The sequence below is a fragment of the Botryllus schlosseri genome, chromosome 2 (genome assembly GCF_051294905.1).
Source record: "Botryllus schlosseri isolate E-star chromosome 2, Bs_hap1, whole genome shotgun sequence".
In the NCBI taxonomy this organism is placed as follows: domain Eukaryota; kingdom Metazoa; phylum Chordata; class Ascidiacea; order Stolidobranchia; family Styelidae; genus Botryllus; species Botryllus schlosseri.
The window spans coordinates 7,287,550-7,309,827 of NC_137237.1; the positions used below are offsets into that span (position 1 = coordinate 7,287,550).

The 22,278-nt window shown below is 40.2% G+C and overlaps 1 protein-coding gene across 3 annotated transcripts; it reads right to left on the minus strand.

The window, feature by feature from the left end:
* Window positions 1–4,516: 4,516 nt before the first annotated feature.
* LOC145456046 (uncharacterized) lies at window positions 4,517–20,802 on the minus strand. Of its 3 annotated transcripts, none has more exons than XM_080334089.1 (8): window positions 20,114–20,275; window positions 19,616–19,775; window positions 17,287–17,395; window positions 16,943–17,222; window positions 8,348–8,508; window positions 8,128–8,281; window positions 7,514–7,723; window positions 4,517–4,769 (listed from the first exon to the last, which is right to left on the minus strand). In XM_080334089.1, exons 1-8 carry the CDS (start codon window positions 20,211–20,213, stop codon window positions 4,648–4,650), a joined length of 1,296 nt encoding a protein of 431 aa, XP_080190215.1. In that variant the 5' UTR covers window positions 20,214–20,275; the 3' UTR covers window positions 4,517–4,647. The 3 variants fall into 3 exon arrangements, with proteins under 3 accessions (XP_080190215.1, XP_080190204.1, XP_080190210.1); XM_080334078.1 differs by lacking the exon at window positions 4,517–4,769 and adding an exon at window positions 20,390–20,802 and having other exon boundaries at window positions 4,779–7,723; window positions 20,114–20,232; XM_080334084.1 differs by lacking the exon at window positions 4,517–4,769 and having other exon boundaries at window positions 4,780–7,723; window positions 8,348–8,490.
* Between the last annotated feature and the right edge of the window lie 1,476 nt (window positions 20,803–22,278).

Consider the following 22,278-nt stretch of genomic DNA (forward strand, 5'->3'; position numbering starts at 1 on the left):
ACCTGGCAATTTCAAAATTCCTCAAATCCCGTAGTTTAGAAACCAAACATCGGATGTGTAGCCTGTTCAACGCATTCAGAAAACGCAATGTCCGCGGCACACACAGATAGGCACTACTGTTCAGTGTTCTCACAAAAATAATGATAACCCAGGGCAACAGAAAGATATTTTTTTCAAAAATCATGATATGTGAGAACGATTCAGAGGTATATCAGGGGCGCTGAGTCCGAAAATGGCATTACTTTTGCCGAATTGGCTCTGTTTTTTGAAATATTGCCTCTCGTACATGCCATGAAAAATAATATATTTGTGGGTAACATAGGTTATTAACACGGTTTCCTACGCTTTTTAATATTAGATACAGTTCCTTGCCATCATTTTTTAGGAATTTTAATTCATGTGTGTTTTAAGTATGTTAAGAAAATCAGTGTTGTAGCTATACAGAGAAAGTGTCGCAATGACCTAGATTTGTTTTGCTACATATGTTACGAGAACACGTTAAACATGAAGCGATTCAATATGTGAAACGTCACCAAGTGCACTTACAAGGAGTGATTTGGTATGACGACGGAATATCAAGATAATTGCCGGGCACCGCAAACGGTCCGCCAGCATTAGGCTTGCACTTCGCGCTTATGGACTCAAGGTAAAGTTTAAATGATGCAATTAGTAATCTCCGTACTTTTGTGCGAGTCAAAGAGCCACCATGATGACTGATATTTTTACTTGGATGAGTTGTAAGATGGGAACTAAAACAAGAAGTCATAGCATTTCCTCAACATTGACTCTGCTTTATAGCCGATTACCCACTTCCCTGAAATTCTAGTTAGAGCTTTAGCCTATACGTCCCTACCAGATCTGATTTTGAATGATTCTACGATATAGGATGTAGTGGAAGATGAAGATGGCAATAGTATATGCTGAAGCAAATGCATTACCACCGACTCCTCAACATTATTACGAATACAGAGTGAACTGACGCATTTTACTCAAGATCAATTAAACAACGAAGGCATTGACTTGAGTTGAGACGACAAAAAAGAAACTTTAGGGATGACGCGGAAGTGATGTTCATGAACGTTCTTGGATCAAGGATATAAGCATGGGCATAAAAATTCAATATCATCGCTTCCCCTAAAACCTAGAAAATATGAGTGAAGAACGAGGTGGAAGGTTTCACCTATAAATCAAATAAATGGAAGGGAGATATCTAGATATAGTTGGGATGCTCACATTATGACTGATTATACTGCCAGCTGCCTATTGCGAATCTGTGCCCATCAAAATCGTACAAGAGGACTTTATTGCAGATGAATTGAAGCTAATTTGAGTTAATAACAGGAGTTGCATCTCAGCACTTCACTAATGCACATCCCGATAGTGATTTATTTCTACGAGAAGATTGGTAAACAAAATATTGCTTGCTTGTTTATTTCGTCTGTGTTTGCAAATTGTCGTGTTTTTGTAGGCTCAGTCATACTTGGTTTGTGATTACCGAATTACTACTATTTGTCGTTCACTTCGAGCACATTTATCGGTATAGGAAGCCTAATGTTATAAATTACAATATAATAGGAGAATCCAATGAAAATACGATGCGTGGAGAGGAATAGATTCATGCAGCATCAGTTTCGTTCCGCCTATCTAATTTTGTTTTACATTTCTCATGTTCTCGCGGTTTCAGTACAGACGGACCTACTAAATCATTTAATATAGGCTGTTAGGATAAAATGTAACCTAATTTGAATGAAAAAATAAATAAATAAAAACGTCCAAATTCGGTGATATCTTGAAAAATAAAGCCAATCTGCAGACACCAATGCCATTTTCGGGCTCAGCGTCCCCGATTTACCCTAAAACTGTTCTCACCCATCATGATGAAACTTTTTTGTTGGGCAGTGTAATTATAAAAAAGATCTTTATTCGATGTTTGCACTCTATTTTAAAACATATGCTTTCAGCTTGATGGCGATCTTACGAAGCACGCATACTCGTCCAAGTGCGCTTGTCACGAGGAATCAGCAGATATATCTAATATCAGAAACCTCTAAATTGTTATCCGTACACACCGACTTAGTTAATATAGGAGAGGTATATCCATTCAAACATTGGAGTGAGTGATCAGTTTTTCTGCAACTCACCTTCTACACCAGGGGTGGGTATTGGGCAAACTGCGGCCGTATAGAAGGAAATTTGAGCGGCCGTCGACCCGTTATTCAATTAGTGTGTGTTATAGGCCGTCGACATGCAAATTAATTTACGAATTGACTCCCGATTTTAGTCAATTTTCAAATTTTCTTCGCGCTAGGCGTGATTCAATGCCACTTCATTTTTTTCGATTTTAATATAGCAGCGTCCTTTGCAATCTGAGTCCTACAGGTACAGATGTGAACAGCAGAGAAAAATTATGCCAACAGCAACTTGGAATCGTGTGCTCCGCATGATTCAAATTTATTTCTGGTACGTTTGTGCGATTCTAACACATTTCCACTATACCGACAATCCTGATGGGAGGTCAAGAAATAACAGCATGCAACTCATGATATGAATAATAACAATTGGCCCACCCAAAGATACATAATCATTTATAACTTGACCTAAATGTTCGCAAACACTCCCACCTTCAATTCTACCGGTGAATCTGATCACATGGGTAGAGAAATGATGAATATTTGGGACCGTAACTGCCGCACTCAAACCCACCAATTGGGGGGGGGCGAGCTCGAAGGGGGGCCAAAATTAGTTCGTGAATTAATATAAATGGTAGAGTATTTTTTTTTAAATGCAACTTATTCAAAACAATTCACGATTTAATTTTGCCAAACATCTTGATTACAGGGTACCCCTCCCCAAGAAAAAAATACGCATGATTTACAAAAATGGGCATCTCGGCGTTTGCCATTACCGCGCCACGACGCACCAAGACATATAAAGTTTTAGGCCATGTAACATGCAACTCCGAGAAGTGTGACAGAACGATCGGCAGCGAGAAAACCTATAGACCGAAAAGGACGGCCCTTCCGCTGACCGAAAACTTCTATATATATACCTATATGATATGTTCAATTGTCCATATAGCAGTGGTTCTCAACCGCCAGTCCGCGATCATTCGTTTTCGAATAATTCATGTTGTGCAGGACCGCAACTGACGCCCCCAAGCCCCCAATTGAAGCGGAGCCGAACTTGAAGGGACCAAAATTGATGTCCAAGCAATCTGAACCCCCACCAGACGAATGCCATCCCGCAGGGAACAATTATTTGCGAGTTAAGAAAGACTAATTTGAAATCACGTGGGTGTTTAATTTAGTCCGTTTCAGCGATTTCAACATTTTTTGATATAGCAGACAGGAGGTCACGAAATAACATCATGTAACGAAGTCATTACACCAACGGGTCCGCCCGAAGCTGTTTCATTATTATTTACGGCCCCTACATTTTCCAATACATCTCACTCAGCTCTACCGAATCGGATAACGTGAGCAGACAGAAGATAAAAATTTGGTAGCAATAGATATGCAATTCCCGATCATATTGACCGATTCAATCATGAATAATAGAAAAAATGCGCGCCCCGCGTCTCCAGACGAGATAAGCCGACTCACTGAACCGTACAAAAGATCTCGCTGATAAGTAGCGGTAAAAAGTAGAGCTTCGACCCCCAGAAGTTGGGATTATCCCCCTATGGGGGCTCAAGACCGACGCTTTTTTTTGGGGGGGGGCTGACGAAGTGTTGTTTCTGACCTGTATTTGATAGTAATATGTGAAACTACTAATATTAATGACGAAATTTATTCGTGAATCTGAAAGGATATTCAAGGTTCGCGCGATCATTATGTATACCAGTAACTATATTTCGTAACATGACCACCCGCGATTTCGGTGCGTATAGTAACCCGATATGAAAAAGTCGATTACTCCGGAGTTTACCGGAAATGGACATGGAAAGTTTATGATGGGTATTTGGCGTCCAGTAAGTTCATTATGACTATGCACAAGAATGGGGCGCAGGCTAAATAAGTAATCGAAATGCGGCCGTGAATGACGAAAAGGTTGGCCATCCTTGTAATCTACATCTATGCTTCATGAACTTGCACTTTCACCGAGTAGCCTACATCGAGTGTAATTTTGTCGCGACCAAATTATCGAACTTTGTGAATTAGCAATAGCAAAATCAGAATATTACGATGCAATCACACAATCACAGCGTTGAAAGTTTAATAAGAATTGATGACATCTCTTGCTACACCTGCACATTTGGTGCTATCGCTTTTTCCTTTGATTCTGAAGCCTGAAGTCCACAACATTACTAAGCATAAAATCATGTTGACGTAATCCTGTTGTTTTGATTAAAGGGCATTATTCCACTGATGTAGATGGTGTTGGAGATGGAAACTGTTGCATTCGAAGATTGTTCATGAGATTTCCAGTTGCTTTGATTGCAAGCAGTAGATTATGCTTCAAAGGATAACATAGTTTCCACACCGTAATGTGGAACGCCTCCATAAAGGGGAATATCTACAGAAGTAATAGTTTGTATTCTCATGCATTTATGGATCGATCATTGAATATTATGATTCCTAGATCCTATAAGTCTCTTTCTATTTATCATCATTCATTGCGATAACAACGAGCGCTACTCATGAGGGCTTATCGCGTGGTTTGGAAGCGCCAGAAGTTACTTGCTTCTGGTTGTTTGTCTTCATTCTTTGGTTCGTCATGTTCCTGGTTCGACGTCTTGCTTTTACATGACTCCAGACGTATCATCTCATCTACAAAATGATGGTTTAAGTTCAGAACTTTTGCAATAAGTAACAGCGTTCATTTTGTTTTTCCGCTTTCGGTGGTGATAAAAGACCATATGTCAAAGTCTTGAACAAGAATATAAATACATTCTACACATTGAGCATGATATACCCTGTTGAATTATCAAGGTATACTGATTCGATATAGAGGGCCTAGCCGCTATGCCAGAAGTTCTTAATTTTTTTCTTCACTTCGGACCCGGGGGGGTTTCGCGTATCCCATTGGTGTACTAGTCCGTTTTGGTGATACATAGTAAATTTAATCAACTTTAGAATTCAAATAGAATGTGTTGATGTCATCGCGGACGAAAGTAGGCAACCCTTATGTTGCATCCATATCAACACAATACAATGAAGTCAGCCTATATTCCTTTCAACACGACTAGAGAAGCTTCATTATCGGCATCAGTGACTGCATGCACACTGCAGCCGTTCCTGTTCTGTGCTCATTGTATATTACAAATAGCATTCTGTTATTGTATTTGTTGTCTCGTGGGGCAAAATAAAACCATCGGCTAAATTAAGTTCAGGTTCAAGAGGTTCACTGATCAGTTTCTAGTTCAGCTCATGTTTAACCCACATCTTTTTGCAACTCTACGTGTGTGATATCGATCGGCTCGTAATACGTTAATTTCATTACTTTTAACAGTTTCTGGCCCTATTTTTCAAGTATCAGTACTGATAGACGAATTACAAATAATGTGGTAAATTGACTATTCATCGAAGGTACAATGGCCATCTGAGTCTCGACTTAGTAGAGTCATGCGAAATGACTCGAGTACAAGTCGAGACATTGCACAAATTTACTCGTGTCTGGTAGGCTAGTCGATTCACCAAAATCGCTAGAATGCTAGATCTGAGAAGCTGAGACATATTTTGATACGGGGTATAGGTATAGGTATGTGTTTAGGTATGTGTTTATATGCACACATGATATCCGCATATACTTAAGATATATAATCTAACCGCAGGATCTTCAAGGATCGGTCATATGCGATGATAATTTCCGAATCCATCCGAAGAAAGATTAGGTCTCGGTAAAAAAAAGTTTTTTGAGTCGCTCGCAAAATGCAATCGCTACATAAATAATTAAAATAGGCTAACTATTACATTGATCTGAGTAACATTGTGTATAATTAATGTATGGCACTACACTCGAGAAGTTTCAATCAAATAAATTGAGGCATAGCAGATAACTTCTAGCTAAGCAACATCAAAGTTAACTCAAAATTTCCGAAGCATTTATTAGTTTCGAGATGTTATATTGACTCATAGACTACCTCTGAAACCTGTGATGCTAATGACCGTCAACCGATAGCTACTGTACTATACAAACAAGGTCTACTTACTTCACCAAAACAAATATCCAGGATACTCTGATAAATCACAAGAAGTTAAACAAAATCACACAATAATCCGCGTCTACCTCAGACTGAAACGCAAGGTTCTAATTTATAACATTGAATGCCGTTGGTTATTGATTTCGAACCAAATATACAATGAAACCCACCGCATCTCAGTATGGCTATACAACTTTGGTCTCGTTAACCAGTGAGCCCAGCCGCTGGTGAACAAAACCAATGCCGGGTAGGATTGCAACAACCGTGAAACCTTTGCCAAATCACTGTGGAGGCAACTAAGCACCATTCCGCGGTGACAACCACATAATCGTGAGTAGCAAAATTCCAAATTATCCGCTCAGGGATAATCACACGCTGGCTTAGAACCACTGAACTATACGTGGGTCACGTACGCAAATGTTATTGCGAATTATGTAGAGAACTATCAGATATCAATTTACATCCGGGTGTCAAACATACGACCCGCGAAGCGATTTTGAGAATGGCTGTATTATCCACCACATTTCTGCCAAATGTTTAGATTGTTAGTACGAAATACTTTCATTAAAAAATGCCTGAAGACCTCAAATGTCGAGTATGTTCAATTGTTCACAGGTCACATTATAACCATGCGACAGTAGTGTTGTAGTTGCACTGTAGTTACCATCAACAAGTCACTGCCATTGATTTAACACCCAATCTCGAGACGGCAATAAGTGAACGCTGAGTTTGATGGAAAAATGGACCGAAAAGTAGTTATTCACAGAAGTGAAAACGTCCGATAGAAACCTGTATATGCAGGTTACACGGAGAATATAATTGTTTCACTAAATATAACTCAAATATAGGTGGTCACACTCCTTTTGTGCTTATGAGATGACTTAACAGCTCCTCGGCCGCTCTAGAGAAGCCCGAATTGCGATATAATAATAACGGTCCAAAATTCAATGTCAATGTTTACGGTTAAATATCTTGTATTTCTCACAACGCATATACAGGATTATTGCGAGATTACGACTAAAACAAAGCAAACAGCAACATGACAACGTAACTCGTCGTTAAGTCCACTGTTTTAGCAGTATATGTAATTGTATTCAACCGGCAATTCATCGTAATTTTGCCAATTCGATTGTTTGCGAATAAAGGTGTTGACGTGACATATTGTAATCTAATATTATCTATATACGCTTGATAATTAAGTGTTCAAGTGCAAAACAAGGGCATTCATTTTGATGTACATTTTGGAATCTCGTCCGGCCCGCGAGCGGTTCGAAGGTTTGAATCCGGCCCGCGACGGAGGTTGAGTTTGACACCCCTCCTTTACATTGTGCCGCAGTTGTGACGTATATACAACAATGCTGATTGACTTACTCTTTGCGTAAGCTTGGTGTGACTTTCCTTTTCCAGACTTCCTTTTGTTGCATGCCTTGAAAAAGAGTGCTACGTCACTGCGCAGTCTCCCTAACATTGCTGTGTATATGAATGGGTTCAGGAGGCTCGAAATACAGCACGTCATCTCCAATACTGTAACGATATTTGGCGACAGTGTCTCGGCGTAATACAATCTTTCATGAAACCCGCCTGCAAGAAGTCGATTAGTAAGCATGGCCTGGTTAGATAAGATTTGAAACCTGTTACTAACGTAAATAAACTGAAAGTTCATTTACTTGCCAGATGAATCATTCTATGAAAGTAATTTGGTGACACGATGATACTTTGGAACTAAAACCTCTCGCATAGCTGCATATGAATTTGACTGCCCCACTTCACCCCAATTTTACACCGCAGAACTTCCGAAATATCGTATTTAAGTGAAATAGTCTTTCTTCACGTTACTCCGACATAATACGAAAATTAATCGCGATACGAACATTTGAAATCCTAACCCATAGGCACAAAACGTCGGGATATTTTCTCCACTTTCCGAAATTCACACCATCTCGCTATATCCACTATTGGTAATTATATTGTAAGAATCTTCCTACCTGCCTCTGTGGTAAAACTGAAGATCACATACGGCAGTGTGGATATAGTTAAGCTTATCGTGATAATAGCAACGAACACGGACGAAGAATCGCGAGCGACTCCAATCCTACGCTGCAGTGTTAAAGTCACATTCCCACTCCCCGGCGCTACTGTCTGAATCAAAAGATGAATATTGGCCTCCCAATCTGCGTTAAAAGGGCTGTATGCACGAAGTGCCACCTTTTCAACAGTCGGCAGGATGAAGATCGTCGGCGAACTGCCAATGAGCATGATTGCCCAGGAGATTGTGATGCAGATGCTGAGCGCCAATATGTATGACCTACTATTCGGCGGTTTCAAAAAGGAACACTCCATAATCCGATCTGTATTGAGATTGGGTTCTGTCAATTGCTGCGTTTCCATGCACGGCCGATGGGCCCATTTTCGAGAGATTCGGGCGACGAACGAGAGAATTTTGTTGCGCATCCACAGATTGCACACCCACGTCGGCCGACTCGTCGGCCATCGACGCATCGAGTGAATCCTTCGGCTTAGCCCTTCGGCCATGCTTGCGCTGTGTTTTGGATTAGCGAATTGGTATTCGCTACTTATAATACTCTTTTCGTATCAAATTAACTATGGCGGCACTCCGGACGGATTTTGGACGCCTTGAAAAACCCGGAATTTAATTATGATTGCAATGGAATTTAGTAGTACCGGTTTTGGGGGTTTGTGTTCTGGTGCATTGGTACAACACAAACTATACCGTTTGACCACAAACTAGGTGATCTTATTCACATTCCCCTTTTAAGCAAATCATCAACAGGACACTGGAAGTTCATGTCTGAATCATGACGACGAAACAGTAGTACCGGTTGACTACTGGATAAGTTACTATTCTGCACTCGAAATTATTGGACCATGATATCCCATATCTATATCCCCCACATACTAAGATATGCCACCAATTTTCATCTTTTTTCCATTTTATTTTATCTTCTGTTAGTTTTAAGCAATTGGTTCATCATGACCATGTAACATGATGGATGGATTTAGGCCTACGTGTTCAAGGTCAAAGCGTGTTGTTTGACTGAATGACCGCTGTAACAGTAAGGCTGTGTCGTGCTGGAGCAGTAGGTAGCTAAACGACTTGCTGGTAGCTTGCTGTCTTAGGCGTTGATTCCTTAACTCACACGAGTTCACTCGGTCGGATGTATTGCAGAGAATGGTACGTCAGGCGCTGAGGTGAATCTCAGATCTCAAGGGCCGTTACAGAGAAAACGTGGGTTTTTATACCCGAAAATGCGTAACAATGAATGTGATTGTAATGCTTTAGCCCAGTGGTTCCCAAACTTTTTCGGTGACAGGGCCAAATTCTGAATTTCAGAGTACGGTCGGGGCCGCACGAATACCAGGGCAATGAAAGGAACCCAAAATCGTCACCAAAATATGAAAATATGCATTGGTCCGATCATTTGCTTGATGCCATTGGCGAATTGTGTTGCCGCGCTCCCGTTGTTCAGAACAATCAACCTTTGCTGGTTATTTCGGAGCAGTTTTATTGCCCTGACGAGATTATAATTCGTATTTTTGGAAGCAGTGCGACACTTGCTTTCGATAAACACCGGCATATCAAATTATTCGAACGCTTTGGTCGCGAGCTGCAGGACTACCAATTATGCTGCTTTTTGTCGGCTATGCAGTACGCATCTCGGCGTATTCAATCGTGAGTCACTTGTTATATATCTATCCGTAAATTAGTTATCAATACCCAGGGCCGTAACAGCACTTCGCCAGGCCCTCCTAAAATGTTGCTCTTGGGCCTCCCATAGGGTGATAAACCGAACTTCGAAGCCCCCAGACCCCTCAGGTTAGATGGCTGTTTATCATCTAAATCGGGTGTCCGTTTTAGGAAGCTTCACCCGACTAATCGCGCGAAAAATTTATATAATTCATGATTGACTTGGTCAATATAATCGGGAATTGCATATATATATTGATATCAATTTTTATCCTCTCTCTGCTCACGTAATCAGATTGACCGGTTGAGTCGAGTGAGTTGTGTTTGAAAAGGTAGGACCTCAATAATAATCAAACATCTTCAGGCGTATATCCGTTGGCAGGAACGAAACAGCACTTCGCCAGACCCCATAAAACACTTAGGTCTTGAGCTCCCATAAGATGATAAACCGACCCCCCGTCCCGTTGCTCGCTTCTGTCACGAAATCAGGATCACCGTTTAGTGAGCCAGCGTGGAGCGCGAAAATTTTCGATAATTCAAAATAAAATAGGTCAATAAGTTCGGGAATTGCATATATATTGCTATCAATTACTTGTCCTCTCTGCTCACGTAATCAGATTTACCGGTAGAGCTGAGTGAGGTGTCTTGGAAACTGTAGGGCCCGCAAATAATAATTAAACATATTCGGACAGGCGGACCCGTTGGTACGACTTCGTTATATGATGTTATTTCATGACCTCCAGTCTGCTATATCAAAAATATAGATTCGGCCAAACATACTAAACTAAAAGATGCACACAATTTCAAATTAGTAATTCTTCACTGGCATATAATTCTTCCTTGCGGGATGGTAGCCTATTTGTCTCGTGAGGTTCAGATTGCCAAGACAGGAACATTCGGCGCCAGTCATTTAAGCGCCTATGGTCATTTGCCAATTATACCTATATTTATTTTGTAAATACATAACGAAGTTTTCGGTCAGCGTAAGGGCAGTCCTTTTCGGCCAAGGTTTTCTCGCTGCCGAACGTTCTGGCACACTTCTTGGAGTCGCATGTTACATAGCCTAAAACTTCATATGTATTCGTGCGTCGTGGCGCGGTAATGGCCAACGCCGATATGGCCACTTCTATAAATCTTGCATATTTTATCTTGGTGGAAGAGTACCCAATAATTAAGGTACTTGGAAACTTGAAAATGTTTTGAAAAAGTTGCTGCTGGTACTGTTCGGTCAACTGGAAAGTTAGGGCACATTGCATTGAAACAGCAGTGACGTAATGTTAGCAGTCTACTCACAACTTTCCTGCAATCCTAATTGAAAACCCCAGACTCCAAGCCAAACAAGAGTATTTTACAAATATAATTTTTTCAATAAATCGATTTCTCAATATTTTTGTGGGGGCCGCAAGAAGGCTAGCTGGGGGCCGCACTTGGAAATCACTGCTTTAGCCAATGAGAACGGGTTGGTAAAGTTCTAGTAACAGGAAAAAGGCAGTACTCTAGCTAGGACTATGTTTGGCGTAACAATGCTTACGAAGCTTGCGCAACACTAGCAGAGATAGTAGAGTTCTACGAGTTGTTATGATATACTAAAATCCCAATACGAGCAAGGTATATTTCCTTCATAACGGATGCCTGACGTTAGCTAGGGACACTGGACCAAAAGGACTAGCGGTCCGCCACACCGCTACAAGTCATCTCGGCTCATTCCTACCGAGTCATTTATCGCAATCTTGTGATCATTATGACATTATTACATAAAGTAAGCCAAAAACGTCATTGCGATCGCTTCGCCCACCTAGTTCGGCCAAGTCACGGTCGGATTACGCCTGCTCACGGAAACACGGCCGACATGTACAACGCATGCGTGATGACCTTTCGGCCGACCGTCGGTCGAGCATGGAAACGAAGTAAATATGTGTAACAAGGTGAAATTGATGTATTTATATTGGACGTATTTCAAAGGTTACTCCAAAGAGCATTGAAGTAAAAATTCATTAGGAATACAAAAGCAAAAACAATCATTTCTTCCCAGTGCTCACAAGCAACGGGACTTATATGGCGATGGATATTAGAATTATGAATTATTATTGTGATTATCAAATACGACATAGCTTAACTGCGGTCGTGCAAATCTGATAAATCTGCATCTCATTCGTCAGGCGTGATTACGAGTAGGGCTGGGCACAATAATTCGAGTACTCTAATCTGAATCGAGTATTAATTTTAATGATTCGAGTAGAGTAGTAAAAAACGATTTTTTCGAGTACAGAAATTATACGTTCCTCGCAACTGAAAGTTAATTTACTAACGAGAATTATAGTTTTGATACTATTTTCCACTGAGGAAACCTTGAAACCTTGATGGGCTATACGAGCGTTACAGGAAATTACATATTTCCGAAGTCATGATCATCCTATAACATTGTCGACAAGTGCAATGAAATTAGTATTGGTCGAAAAAATACCAAAGTATCTTTAATGTGACGGATAACAGACATTAAGTTCTTTGTGGTGGCATAAAAGGTACATATTTGAACTTTGACATAATACTTTCTGTTGTTACGTCATAATGAGTGATACTCGAATACCCAACTCGACTCGAAGCGTAATACGTGATTCGAAGACGAATCACTCAGGAACTCGATTTTGCCCTGCCCTAATCACGAGTCCGTACACGATATCGAAAAAGACGTGATCATTCTTTTCGCTGACGTTCATCCCTTAATTTTTTCTTCACTTCGTATTTAGGGGCTCGGCCACAGGTGATCAGGGGGTTAGAATTCAACGTTACCAACTAGATATATCTAATTCGTTTTGTATATCAAATTGATTTCATTTTTATGAGTTATTCAGTTTCTATATCTATATCAGTGCACTTGCAAAATCAATGCATGGAGGCATAACATCACGATTACGCTTACCAATTCACTGTTCTGAATTGTATGCGTCGCTAATTTTATAGCGTGTTGTTCACAAAAACTCGTTTTGTATTCTAAATAACTAATATTGGGGTCACACACACACACTCACACGTCTAGCACGAACATCATCAGGTGCAATAAAGCTTTCGCAGAATTTTACTGGTTACCTACAAGAGGTTTTATGTTGCAGCAATGGCGATTGTTTGTAACTTATTCCTCGGCAACAATTTTGAACGAAAAAAATTGATGACTTTGATTTTGAACATGATTTACGGTAATTTTTGCGTGCTGATTCCAAAAATACCGCTGGTTTTCTTCCATGACGTAAAGTTTTTGCTCTACGACATACGCCGAAAATATGCAAATTTTCACGAATTTACGTATCTCACTTTCGATCAGGAGAAACAGTCTTTTCTTCGTAGGCCTACTTTCGGTAGCTTTGTGTATTGCCGTGATACTGGCATTGGCATGATACTGTTACCATGGATTACTGGAGGAGTTAGGAATCCCGATTTACAACTCAAGTGAATGGCAAATGCCTATAGGTAGCTCAAACAGGATCCTAAAGTGTGGCCTTCTCCAAAGTGGCAACGTCCTAGGTGCATTAACAATTGCACACTCAGTAAGTATTCGTGAATAATAGAGAAAATTGAATTGCTGCAATATCACGAGCACGATTGGATCATATGTGTCAGCTTCGCAATATTCTGCTTTCTTATTGGTCAGACAACAAGGATGCACGTGTAATCCCGATACTCATGTGTCACTGCCATATGTCCAAGTCGGACAGCAGACATTCTAAAAAGCTAAAATATCTAAATTGTTTACCCGAAAATCATGACATACATATATAGTCGGAGATGGGCAAGGAGAATATGTTCACAACATCTGAAGATGACGGGGGTAAGATACCAGAGTAGATTGGAGCTGACATATGTTAGCTGACTATTATTGCTCGAATATCAAACAAGACAACCTATATAGAATGATGGGTTATTAGCGTAAATTTGGACCCTGAAACTCGCACTTTATTTGACCTGTAGAAGCAATATCAGTTCAAATCAACCAAATAAAATAGTGCAAATATTTATTTGAAGTCTATTGATTTACTTCGGCCTGCTTTTTAAAATATTTTATAGAATAAACACAAAATATTGAAAGTCGTGCTATTAGGTGGGTTATGGGACAATGTGGTGGGTAACAAACCGAAAAACTTGACGTGGTGGATAAAAACGGAAGTCATTTTAGAATTCAGCGCCCAAAAGTTAGTCAAAAGCAATTGTCTGATCAAAGTCAACAAAAATTGTGTTGACCAGTGTTATCATACGTCCCAGGGTATACTCTCAAATAACCAAATAGCTTGTCCGTGACATCCGGCATATCCCTCTAGTAAACTTAAAGTAACGACTAAATGTAATAACTAGAGCTAGAAGAAAATGCTACCGTAATTATCTAGACGTCGGATTGACGTCTGTTCAGAAAAATATCAGCAATTATACCCCAGCCATTGGTTTTCTTGACATATGGGTCGTCACTATGTTTCCTGGGGCGCCTTAACTTGCAATAAAAAGTCCTTACTATACTTTATTGGAGGAATCATTTGTAGGGGTTGAATAGAGGAATTTTAGGTTGTGGAAAAAATCAAAAGTGGGGAATGAAGCCAAAAAGGTTGGGAACCACTGTTCTATATTGTTTAGTGATCATTACTCAAATGATTCGACGGCACAGATATAGCCTATATATCGTCGCCGTGGAATCAGCGTAACTTGCGTAGCGTTGCATTTAAAACAAATAGTTGTCTAAACCAGTGCTCTTCAACCTTTTTCGTCGTGGTACACCCTTTTAACATTTTCTCAAAACTCGTACACCCCTGACCGTATAATACACCGATAACGCCGAAAGCCGCATTTTGATTACATATACAATACGTCCGGATTCCAACGGGGATTCGCCATGGCGCATGGACGACAAATGCTCATATGAAATTTGATACTGGGAACTTAACACCACGGAGAGCCCTTGTGGTGTTCTGTGCCTTCACTTATTTTTTGAGATATGCAATGCGCAAATTTTCTTACTGTAGAAGCAAAACATCCCAGCTGGCTTACAATATATAATTTATGTACCAAAATCGCGAGTATAAATGTCAAGAAAAGACACTAGGATTATGTGTGTAGTCGCGCAGAGCGCGAAAATTTTTCCCCTTGAATGGATTTCATCGAAAATGTTGGTAGTTTCACATATTATTGTCAAAAATTTATTAATTCTCAGCTCACGTGATCAGATTAACCCGTAGAGCTGATGGAGGGTGTTTTCGAAAATATTGGGAACAATATTAATGATGATGCATCTTGCGGTTCCTATTAATCACTTAGTTGCATGTTGTTATTTCTTGGCCTCCCACCAGGATTGTTTGTATTGTTATTAATAATAGTTTATTACACAGCAATGACAGTGGTGCTAATCGCCTGATTAGAATTTGTGCGCCACGACAGTGCATTTCCTAAAGTTTAGTATTTTTGCTATGGGTAATGAGGACGACTTTTGCTTGCACGCGCACTCCCATTCTTCATTCTCTCTCGCTAACGTGCGTCCACTTTCAGGACTTTGCTGCTGACTTTGAAGCTCGGTTAACTCTTCTTCTGGGCTTTTCAAGACGCTACGTTAACATGGGGTCGGCGGCGAGGAGCCTAGATAAACCTCCGACACAGAGAAACATGGCAGAGCCGAGACTAGAACCAGCAACAATTGGTTACATAATGACGGCCACCAACACACGCTAATTTAAATATGTGTAGAAGATCGCAAAATTATGGTTATGCGGCTGAATGAGGCCGTACGTCCGCAGGTTGAGCACCCCTGACGTAGCCGAAATAAGGATGGACATTTGAGCAAGGCTGCAACGTATAGTAAATGATAATACGAATAAGGGCTCGAGGTTACTGGACCACCATCTAACGCAGTGGTTCGCAAACTCGACCCCGTGGCTGCGTAAGTAGGCTATGTAATCTGCACTATACATAAGCTGGCCGCAGGAAGCACAAATTCAAAATGTCCGAGATTTAGCGGTGGTTTCCTCGAGAATCATCAGACAGATATCGCAAGCTGAACACATGCTAACTCCACCCTGCTCTACTCGAAAAGGAAGTAATAAGTCCATTACCAAAGGTTGAATGATTAGAAACATTTGCTTATGACATTACATTGTACGATATTACACATCCAGTCATTCTGTTTTGAAGCATAAACTGGCGTATTTTTGTGATAGCTATAGTCATCGTATCATCGGTTCATCATAATGTGGATCTGGTACACCCCTGTACACCCCATCCGAGTGGTACACCCTTTGAATATTCTGGTACACCCTAGGGTGTACGACAACCCCGGTTGAAGAGCACTGGTCTAAACACTTTGTTTAAAGCATGTTTTAACAGTGTTCTAAACTAAGGCCTTATTTTAAAAAATAAAATTGTGTTTCTTTTAAGTTGTAAAATTATGCCGTAACTGTGTAAATACTTTACAAAAATATGTTGTATTAGCCTACGGACAATTATCCCCCGATGTAGCTGGCCTATATCGATATGGGATGGTTGGAACCCTCAAAATAGTCGGTTCAACAGCTATAGTACAGATATTTCGTCAAAGAAGCTGTATTTATCCTATATTTTTAATTGTCAATTTCAATCCACTATGGCCTCACAATTGAACATTCGTGACGTCATGGCTTGAAAAACATGTTTAAAACATGTCAGTTTTAAATTGATTTTTGTTTTAAATGCAACCTTAAACTTATGTCTATTTTTCAAATTTTGAGATCCATTTTCAAATTCTAAGAAAATCCAGGTTTTGTAGCATTTTCATTTTTTCGATCAAATGTTGGCCATGGTTAATGATTATGTTTGTTACATTGTTTCACAGTTTACCATGGCCAAGATATGGCCGAGAGAAAATTAAAATATTACGAAAAAATGATTTTCCAGAATTTGAAAAATGAATCTCAAACTTTGAAAAATATACGTAAGTTACTCTGATTCCACAGTAAGCAAACTTACAAAAACTTGATTAGCAGAGGATGTGTATAATGGACATACGCTATACTCTGATTCCATGGTGGTGGGTTGTCCAATTGAAAGCAGAGTCAGAGAACAGCAAACCGCGCGCGATATCTGCTCACCTGCTGCGAGACTCTTCGCCTCACTTGTGTTCATTCCAGACCCTTCGTGAATAGTGTAGCTGCCGTTGCCAGTTTCGCATCGAACGATGTGTTCATGGCAATGTATTTTTAGTGGTAGAATGATGAACGTGAAAGTAACAGTCCAAATGAATCCAATCAGTACCCGTGCGGTTGTAGGACTCCTGAATGATGGCATACCAGTCGCTGATACGCGACCCGTCTTATCCACCTCGATAGCAGCGGCCCTGGCTAATGCTCTGGTGTGAGTTGTTCGAATTACCTATGAGAGAACATGGAATTCCAAATAATCCCGAAGTCTTCAGGATAACATTTTACAAGCTTACTATATTCAGTAGCGAAGCGCTGGCGAGCGACGCGAAACAGCTACCGTGCAACACGCCGATAATGATGTTGTTGGCTAAATCTTTCAATTCATTCTTCACTAGGCTTTCGCTAAAGTGAGTGGAACCGTCGTTTAGAACCAAGGTCGGTGAATTTATATGCGCGGACTTACCGGGGTCTATATGTTGACTATTATGTGAAAATCTATCCAAAACACCAAAATATATTTATCGATCAGAAGTTGTAGAAACATTTTCCATCCGAATTCGTATACAGGAGCAACGAGCATGAAAAGCATTTTTTCAGGCTCTCAATGCCACGATTACGTAGTCACTATGGCGTCAAAATGACATACCCATCTCAATGTGACAATTTTCCTGCCAGCAACATGCCCGTCCCTATCAACTGCTGGAAATTAGCCGCGTTATACACAGGTAATCTAAGTGGCACAAATATATTTTATATCCCTCGCCGAAAGAAAAATCAATGTCCTTGGGCGTAAGGTGAAAAAAACTCAAAAGCCCGAAGTGTGCCAAAGTAGTTTAACATAAAACACACAAACCTGCGATCCGTTTTGATCTAATTTAACTGACAAGTATAGTCAAAGCGTGGGACAGTATTTCCAGTTGCGAAGAGCATTCCCATGTCACGTCCATTATAATTGTCACGTATTAGAAAAGAACCAGGAAAGCGTGTCCAAAGCCGTGAATAATGTATCAAGTCATGTGGTGGTTACGGTTGTTGACTCCACGAATATTGGATTATTTTGCTAGCTTTTAAGATTGACTTACTTCTGTTTTTATTGAGCGCAGCAGTAGTGCAAAGCAATTGATAACAGGTCGTGGCGGTACTGTATTTACACCATGGGAATAAGTTACTATTGTTTCGTATTCCCCAGATATGACTCAACCTCGAGAGCATTGAAATTTCTTATTGTGTTAGAGGTCAATGTTTATCTGGTGTGTCAGAGGTCAAAACGTTTACACGTAAAACGTTCGTCATCACATTTAGTACACAACAGGGGTGGCCAACCTTTTTGCTATTCACGGCCGCATTTCGAATACTTATGTATCCCACGTCCGCATTCCAGGGCATAGTCGTAATGAACTATATGGACGTCAAATACCCATGTTAAACTGTCCAGTCCATGCACATTTGCGGTCAACTCCTGACTAATGTTCTGTCATGTTCTGAACGGTGACTGGAATCGGTGCATTCGCACTAAGCGCAAAAATTTTTCACATTCACAAATGAGTTTCGTCATTATTATTAGTTGTTTCACGTATTATTGTCAAATATGTATCCTATCTCAGCCCATGTGATCAGATTCACCGGTAGAATTGATGGAGGGGTTCACTTGTTTGCATTCTGTTATATCTTCACCCCCCATCAGGATTGTCGGTATAGTGGGCGTATACTGGAATCGCCCCAACGTACCAGATTAATTAAAATCTCTCAAAAATTCGGGAGTCAATGCGTAAATTCAATTTGGATGTCCATTGTCGACGGCTGCCAACACGTACTAATTGAAATGCGTATCGAAGGCCGCTCAAATATCCTTCTACGGCCGCAAGTTGGCCACCACTGTTCTACAACATCTAACCTCGTGTTTGAAAACGAAGGTGTATCAGGGTTTAAATGGCATTTCTCAGGAGTCGGAATTCACTTCTAACACAATAAGGCTTCATATACTCTGTCGGACTCGAACCTGCCACTCTGGGTATTTATAGATCCTGATGTATATATTTAAAGGCCGTTAAAGTCGTGTTATATTGAAGGCCGTCAATCATGGTCAACTTACTTGACTGGCTATTGATTGTCGTTTATACCAACAACTGTTCGGCAATATTTGCAGGCACAATTGGCCCGATCAATACCCGAGCAGTGACAAAATTTGCAAGCACCGGCACCAATACCGCTCCCTTAAGATTGAACCTCTGTTGGTAAGTTCTAAAATGCATATATGTAGGGTTACGTTTATAACAAATCGTGTTCTAATACACACATGTTTAATGCATGATTTAGGCCAGGGGTCTCAAACGCGAATTTGTTTGCAGGCCAATTTCCTAGTTTTTCGTGACGCCGCGTGCCACAGCTTCATGGGCAATTGGGCAATGGGCATTCAATGTCTTTCCAAGTAAGAAAGTAGGCCTAATTTAACGAGACCATGCAGAATGACATTCCACGCCAACCGTGGAAATGTGATTTACTGTGAAGCAATTCACGCCTGGTACGACAAAAAATCACATTTATAAATACTTGAATGATCGCGAAGCCTATCCTTACACTAGAAATAACGGTCGATGCGATATGGAACGCTGACGCACTTACCCATCGGTTGCTACAATGATCGTCAAAGTGATGTGTATAAACATTATGATGCCATACAAGAAGTCAGCTGCCACGAGAGACAGCAGGTAGCGATACTTATTGTGCTGCCTTGTGAGGTTGTACCAATTTCGTAAAATCACCAGTATCATCACGAGGTTAGCTGAAAATGGTTGCATTTAAGTTAGAGACATGGTAAACAAAGTAAATCGCCCTTCCAAATTTCAAATTTCGATTGTGAGTCATAGCAAATATGGCCGAAACCACAGTTAACAAGAACACACTGGTACCGCAATTGACTAATCGTGCGAATGTTCGTTCTATTCCAGGTCATCAACATCAATGTACATGACAAAAATATGCTTCCATCAGTTATTCCAGATGTTTACTTTCAAAAGAAGGTGTTATCGAGGAGCGTATAACAGATGTAAAAATAAAGCATTCGATGCCACAAACTTCTATAAACAATTTTGTCATATGTAACTAAAATCATAGCTTTACCTGCTATTATAATCAGGGCAATGAATCCATGAGCAGCGTACATCCAGTGAGATGCTTCGCCAGAAGACGAGTCACATTTTCTCATATCCGTGACGACCATCGCTATCTATCTGTATAAACTTCGCACACAAGTATATTAGATATATCTGCAGACATACAGCTCCTCAAAGAGTAATTTTCAAATATCAACAACTCACTATTTATATGATCGAATTCTTAAGGAAACGCATCAATTCGATGATATGTTTTCTGTTCATACTATTCATTATATCTTACCTCAAAAGACACCTGGCATTTAAAACTCATCGATATCAATAGCAATTTTGAAGGTGCATTGCAATTTCACGATGGGCGGCGTAAGGTTCTCGATTGACTTCCAGATCTTGGCCAATCATATATGATCCTAACTGCTCTGTTCGAAGTTCAATGCCAAATGAGCATAGTATTTATTCGAGAGAGACCAGACTTTGCCCGCGCTGATGGGTATCGATTACAATCATTAACAAGTGGCCTGACAAAATCAATGTGATTCTCGCGCCGAGGATTACTTTTTGCATTGGAGTAAATTGCAAATTGTGCAAATGTGCATTAATGAAGAAATGGGTGAAGCGGCTGTTGCGTGTCTTACAAGATTAAGTTGCAATAAGATTTATTCAGATGGTGAAATTACCATTCCTCACAATAAGTCCAATCGCACAATTAAAAGCGAGAATATTGGATTTTTCGTCCGTATAGAGCAGTGGTCGGGAACCTATGGCTCGCGAGTCATATATGGCTCTTTTGGGTGTAAGATATGGCTCTTTGAGAAATATTTATTTTTGTACTGAATTGGTCAATATTGCAGCGACTTTTTAGTATATTTTCATCACGGCCAGAATAGTTATTCTCGTGACAGTATAAACAATTAAACACGTCCTTGAGAGGTAAAGACAATGCCGTCTTCAGGTATAGGGGCTCGGACCCTGTCTTTCGAAAATCCTCAAATGTAAGTTACGGTCGCGCCGGCGACCAATATCACTCGCGAATTCTACGTATCCGACTCGAAATCTTGGATTGTGCGATACGTTGATTAACCCTCAAAGAGTCATACATGCAAATCAGCTGTTACGTCACAATTGAAAATTCCTGACGTGATGCTAGCACTAATTCGAACTCACTACATGGGATTCGTCGAGTGCGCCTCATTGTCGCAGAAAAAATGGTATTTCTATTGTTTGAGAATGACGCTCGAAACGACAGGTAAGGCACAGACGGGCCAAGTCTCACTATTGATAACGCAATCCATCGTAAATAGCATAAAATTTATCATAACCAATATTATTCGAATGTAACTGTCTCACTTATTCCGAAAATCTAAATACTGATCGATTTCTCAATTCTCAAAGTATTTGGCGGTAACTTAACTTTGCGCTGAACGCATAAATTTTATCGCCGGTACTACAGAGCTACTTGCCAATCAAGAACGTGGATAGCTATTGCGTTGTTTGTAATTCGAGTTTGTAATTGTGAATGTCACGTCCACGGCAGTTCAATTAGCGCCGTAGATCAGGAAGACAATGTGTTGCCATGTCTGCTATGCTCTTTGATTAAAATGAAAAAAAAAATAGGTTCACTATGGCTCTTTTCCAAAAAAGGTTCCCGACCACTGGTATAGAGAATCGTTATCGGGTACAAATTATTTTCTTTCCGACTTGATATGACACCGAACTATTTTTACGCGGATGGAAGGGGAGAATAGTCTGACCGTGATTGGCCTGCTCTACGCACCCACATACGAATTTGTATTATTGATTTGTGAAGTGCAAAATTATAAACAATGTAGTTGTCCAAATTTACATACACTTATAGTGGTATGTGTTTTTAATAGACATAAAATCACAATATTGTCAGGTTTCTTATTTCGTTACTGATGACGCAGTATTTGAAACGATCGCTGCGCCGTGTATCGAACCTTTAATCATTAGGATCATGCTGCAAACATCAGTTTCAAAGTGCAGTCTAAGTACCCTCCTAATTATACATTTAAGAACACTTCGTCAATGTACAGAGGACGCACAAGTAATATCGATTGCGATCCACATCCATTTCCCACGCTATCGCGAGAAGCCTTCTTTAATAATTAAAGACATTGCGACCGAGAATAGAACAAATTTTATTATCATTCA